The 5,724-nt window shown below is 40.6% G+C and overlaps 1 protein-coding gene across 3 annotated transcripts in view; it reads right to left on the bottom strand.

Moving 5' to 3' along the window:
- The window catches only part of STAB2 (stabilin 2), an 84,450-nt gene that overhangs the window by 25,967 nt on the left and 52,759 nt on the right, over positions 1-5,724 (bottom strand). For all 3 annotated transcript variants that reach the window (XM_027890481.1, XM_027890483.1, XM_027890482.1), the window contains 4 exons: positions 4,574-4,650; positions 2,932-3,057; positions 2,317-2,390; positions 411-482 (listed from right to left, as the gene is read on the bottom strand). In XM_027890481.1, the coding sequence (XP_027746282.1) occupies positions 411-482; positions 2,317-2,390; positions 2,932-3,057; positions 4,574-4,650 (349 nt within the window). The remainder of the gene's footprint in view (positions 1-410; positions 483-2,316; positions 2,391-2,931; positions 3,058-4,573; positions 4,651-5,724) is intronic.

Here is a 5,724-nt window from a genome sequence, read left to right as displayed (position 1 = left end):
GATGTCATGGGATGTCCTGGGTTGTGTGTTGCGGATGGAAACAGTTTGTGTGAACAGTTTGTGCTGGCTTTTTGTACGAACTCTAGCAATGACAAAAAATATGACTTATGTTTTACCACTACAAACTAGGGTCTGTTTCCCTGGATTGGACATTTTAGGTGTTTTTTTTCAAGACTTAATGATGAGTCGAGGCCTTCACTTGTATTACGTCCAGGCTGTGGTCCAAGAAAAGCTCTTTCTGCATATTTAGTTTCTATCATAGCAACAGCACTAAAGCATGTACTGAAACAAGAATATTTATAGATTGGCAAAGTTAATGTAAGTTGATTCTTAGCATACCTGAGTTAGTTAAAATGCATACAAACCCCAAAACTGTAAGGATTATAACAAGACCTTAAATGGATACTTACTTGTGAACACAGACTGATGTATGTGCATTTTTTACCATCGCCAGAATATCCTTTTAGGCAATTACATACTGCCTATGAAACAAAACCAGAAAATATACATAAGTGGAAAAAGGCTTGATTATTTTTTTTTTTAACACACATATTTAATTTGCCTTTTTTCTCCTGGATCATTTAATAGTTATATGTTGTACAATTTGTTAAGCTGAAAGCACATCATTTCTCCTGCAGCAGTTTCTTGGCCAGCGTGAGCAACCACAGACTGAGACTGGGGAGTAACAATTTTCAAGAGGCTCCGTCTGTCCTTTCCTTGCCTATCCATTTCTGGTTTCCTCTCTGCTGCTCTGGTCATTTGACCTGACCCCTTTGACACCTGACACCACCTCTTGCTGGCAAAACAGACTAAACTCTTAATTTGTTTCCTTCATTTTATTTGCATAGGTTGGTATTCCCCACTCATCTCTTCCCTTCCCCTGCTGTGATGAAATGTGTCTTCAAAACGCACCTGGAATTGCATCCTAATGTTACTGGCAGCTTCCTATGCAGTGGGAATGCATCTGACATTTATGTCCTGATTACTCTATTTTGCAATGGCAGTTATCACGAAAGTGAGAAGTTAACATAGTTACAAAGAAATTAATTATCTTCTCCAAATCACTGCTTAATGGTTCTCAATTTAGGATTTACATTTATTATGTAGGACTTTGAAAATTCAATGAGATTTCTGCTGCAGAAGTAAAACTGTGAGGCAGTGCAATAACAGTGTTTTATGTATCTTTTGGGTGACTGACAGCCCTAGAGAAAGCAGACACATTTCTATCCTACAAGTTTACCTTTGCAGTTCTGGAATTTTGTAGTGGAGGTTGTTATTTCTCTGATGTTAATTACGTCCTCATGCACAAGGAGGAATAAATAAACACATTGTAGCTACTACTTCTATCCCCAGTGAAGGTGTATGGAGGAAAGTAGCCATCACCTGTCTTGTCCAGAGGGACGGGGAGGATGGCTCTGTGCTTTCATCAGGAATGTACTGACTTAAAAATGACAGTCAAGGCACAGAGTTATTCGTCTGGATTAGCAAAAAGGGCTAGTGGGGTTGTTGCCCCTTCTGTCCCTAAACAACTGGAAGGCAGGAGGTGCCCTCTGACTCCTGGTCTCTGTTTCCTGCCTTGCTTCTGAAGAAATACTGTTGTGCAGTACTAGCTGGAGGATTACAGTCCTGCCAATAGCCAATATGATACCACAGGAAGATGACAAGAAGTGCTAGAAACAGGGAGTTCAGCTGCTTCTGAAACTGTTAGAGAAATAAAAATGCTAATCTCTGTCACCTGATTGCCCTGACTAATTTGCTTCTCCTTTGTCTCCTTGTTCTTTTATGCTACTTTCTCTTTGGAGATTATGCGGGACTTTTGCAAACAACAGGGACAAAACAGAGGAGTGAATGAGAACAGCAGAGAAGTGAGTGGATGCAGGAATGCTGCAACCCCTACGCAAGAACTGATTCAGGCCATTTTGTTTCATTGTGAATGTATTTGATCTATGCTTGGAGAAGGCCTAGTCTAAAATGGAATTTTTCCATGGAGAGTTTCTATAACAATAAAAGAAACATTATCTGGCAATACTTTTAAACTGACAGGTTTTAACATCAAAACCTCCCAAAAGAGAAAAACAACTACTTGAGATGCAAAAAACTGCTTTGCTCTACAGTTTTGGATTTCTTTTACTGAAATTAATTTCTTCATATTTTCCCACCCTCCCCCTCAAATACCTTTTTGAAGAAAAATATACTTTTGAGAGTTTTTGTTTTGAAATCCACTTCTCTATTTAAAAACAAAGTTAAGATGGGCAAGTCTTTCTTTACCCAACTGTAAACACATGGCCAGGCTTATTTTTTTCACAAAGTACTCACTTGATTGGGTCCAGTCTGTGTGCATTCCGCATTTCTATCACATCCACCGTTGTTCTCCAGACAAGGGTTGATTTCTTTACAAAACATAAACAGTGTAATAAAGAAATAATGACTTCTGAAAACCCAAGAAGGAAGAATTTTTAAGTAAGGCATAGCAGGAATGCAGATTTAGGACAACTGTGAATCAATAAAACTCATTACTTTAGCTACTTAGTACCTCAGTCTAGGTCTTGAGTTGTCTTGGTGAAGACTAAAACTCTGTCATCAGCATTTCTAAAACCTGGAGAGGTGTGGTACAACAATGTCTGAAAGTCTGAAGGTTTGTGATGGTCAGAGGAGTGTGAGTCTATCAAGCTGGTGAAGGTGGGGTTAGCCTTGCTGAGAGGTGGATCTCGTTTAACAAGTTCAGTGTCACACCACAGTGATGCAGTTGCAGGGCTTGCCAAGTAGTACCAGCCACGCGGCAGGTAGAGGTGCCTTCGGCATCAACATATGTAGTATCATATATAGTATCTGCGCTTCTGGGTCACGGTGGAAGAAGGATCATCCACCTGCAGGAAAACTCACTCCTGTGGTGTTTCTCTGTGTAATGTGTGAGACACGGCACACGCTTACCGATGCAGACTATTCCATCTCCGGTGTACCCCGTGTTGCAGACGCAGACTCTGTTGCCCGGCGTTGTTCTCCTGCACTCTGCCTTGGCAGAGCAGCCACCGTTGCTGCTCTCACAGGCATTGATAGCTGAACGGTGACAACGGCACAGATTAAACCAATGTGCTTAACTGGCTTTTCAGGTTAATCTGTCTCCGTGTTTTAAAGGGATTAACTAACATTTTCAGAACACAGAGTCTTTCTGATTTAGGAGGCCCCAGGCTTCACTAGTGCCAGATATTTAATACATTTTATTATTTAAAGAGGGAAAGCTGAGAAGATGTTTCTAAAGTCTGGAAGGTAAGAATTCATCCAGGGCTGACTTTCAGTAACTTCCCATCTTCCAATTCTGCCCATTCCAATGAAACACCAAAAAAAGAGACCTTCACATTCTTCTCTAGTTTAAATGGTCATTTTAAGCTTTTCCTGAGCTCGACTTTTTCTGCACCCAGATCATACTCCTCCTCTCTTGCAAGAGGTCTAGAGAATAATACCACCTAACCCTCCTGTGACAGAGTGTCCTGGTTGTTATTCAGATGGATACTCATACTGTTTCTCCAACTCTGGATGAGTCGGAGAATGAATTTGCATGGATTACTCTGAGAGTAGGAAGGAAATCTTCTCTGAAGTGTGAATCAAATCAGCCCAAACTTTGCTATAGTTTTTGCCTCAAGTTATCCTGAATTGCTGTTTCAGCAGCCTTAACAACCAGACTAGGGAGCTGACTTCTACTGGAACTACTTTTGCTGAGGAATCCTGTATAGGGAAACAAGGATGAGTGCAGAGTCACTATGGATGACCTGTGTCACCCAGCTCTTCCTGCACAAGGGGAATTGCTCACCACTAGATTAAGATGGATTTGGCTGTCTTGTGCCAGAAGAGAAAACAAAAGCAGACAAAGTGCTGAAATCTTGTATTAGAACCCTGTCAGCCACAGTGAGTAAGTAGAAAAATTTGATTCTGTGCTATAAAGCATTAGTATTTCAATGAGTTAAGGATTAAGAAACACAGCTGTAAAATCAATTACAATTAGTGTAGCTGGAAGCTGCCTATTTTGTAAGTCTGGATATCCCAGACTCTTGCAGGGACTCCAAGGATAAGCTGCTATTGCCCCTTTCTGAGAGTCCCACAGAATCTCTCTGGTCTAAAGAAATGGATTTTACCGTACCAGAAATCTGAGCAAGTTCAGAAAGCTGAGGAAGTGGTAGAGCTATACAGCTTCTAATAGCTGGAAGTGTTATTGTACCCTGAATTGGCCTCTCTTTGCTGGTCTTTGTTGGGAAAGGGAGTAAAAGTCATAAACCAGGTTTCATTACTCTGCAAACAATAGAGCTGGGGTTGTGCACGGCATGTTCCCTTTTCTCTGGTCTCCCTTAGCACAATGCCTTGCAACTTTGAGATTTTGAGCCCTTTGTCTGCTATGAATCCACACCTGTTGGGCTGTTACTTGTTTGGAGTGAATTGGCAGCAATTCCTGTTTTTTAACTGGTGCATAGGGAAGTGCTCATCTCTCATCAACTCTACCGTGACTAGAGAATGCTTCAGGCTTGTTTCTTTTTCTTTTTCTTTTTTTTTTTTCAAAATGGAATAAACAAAGTCGACTTGCCTGTGCAGAATGTCCCGTTCCCCTCAAACCCAGCTGCACACTTGCAATAGGCAGTGCCATTTGATAGGAGAAGGCAGCTAGTTAAGTAAAAGGAGAGAGATGACATTTTAAAAAGAGGAAAAAAAAGGAAAGAAAAAAAAGTAGTCAAGTCTTTTGTACTGCTGTGAGTTCTTCTGAAGGTAATGTTGCATAGAAATAACAAGGTACTTAGCCATACTATGATGTAATTACAACCATAAAAATTAACCTAACTGGACCGAACTTTTCAAATGTATTTAGAATGTTTTATTTTAGGTATTAAAATTCTACACTTTGGTCATTAAGTAAAGTATTTTCTGGCGCAGAACTACAGAGTTTACATGTCTACTCCCTCAAGAAGTGTGCACAAATTTATGTAGGGATGCAGCAGCCCTGATGTACAGGGGTGGGAGCCAGACATCTGAGTTCTCGGGGTTTAAGTTTGTTTTTCTGTGGACAGTTTGGCCTTCTGAATGCAAGTGTGAGCTTACTGCCCTGTGAGTTCTGTGAAATAAAGGGATTGCTCCCTGGTGTTGCCCAGGGATAATGTCACAATGCAGTCAGCACAATTCTGCCATGCCTGCACCTATCCTTGTACCTACATGTGTACAGTGGATGAAAAATATCCAAGAGAAGAGCAGTCTGCTTCTGTCAGAAACACAGTCTTGATGCCAGAATCTGTGGGGTTCCCATTAACAAATTTGAGAGCAGAGTTTTTCCAAAAAAAGCTTGTTAAAATATCATTGCTGTGAACTGCAGTTCACAGATACAAAGGGGAGAGAATCACCTACATCTGGGGAAAAAAGGATTTGCCACTTTGGTTTCTTATCTCTTACAGAAGAGCTGTGGCTGAAAATGAGGAGTCTTTCCAGGCATTTTTTTTTCTTTTTTTTTTTTTTTTTCCCAATGTCTTGGCTAGTGTAAATCTTGCTGTCTGGTCAGTGATGAGGGGCCAGATGTACTCAATGGAGATCACTTCTTTCTTTGGAAACTAATTAGTGTCCCAATATTGGTGTGTTGGACTGGTGAGAGCATTTTTTTTTGTTGTTGTTTGTATATTTTGATGTGAAGAGGAGAGCTGTTTCTTATGCAGTGTAGTTTTCTTTTGTGAAGTCCCTAATGCTGATGGCATT

Source organism: Empidonax traillii, unplaced genomic scaffold, assembly GCF_003031625.1.
Source record: "Empidonax traillii isolate 1590-97213 ecotype Southwest subspecies unplaced genomic scaffold, ASM303162v1 scaffold289:size826226, whole genome shotgun sequence".
In the NCBI taxonomy this organism is placed as follows: Eukaryota; Metazoa; Chordata; class Aves; order Passeriformes; family Tyrannidae; genus Empidonax; species Empidonax traillii.
The sequence above is the reverse complement of the archived record's forward strand: the minus strand, read 5'-3'. Positions and strand labels throughout refer to the sequence as shown.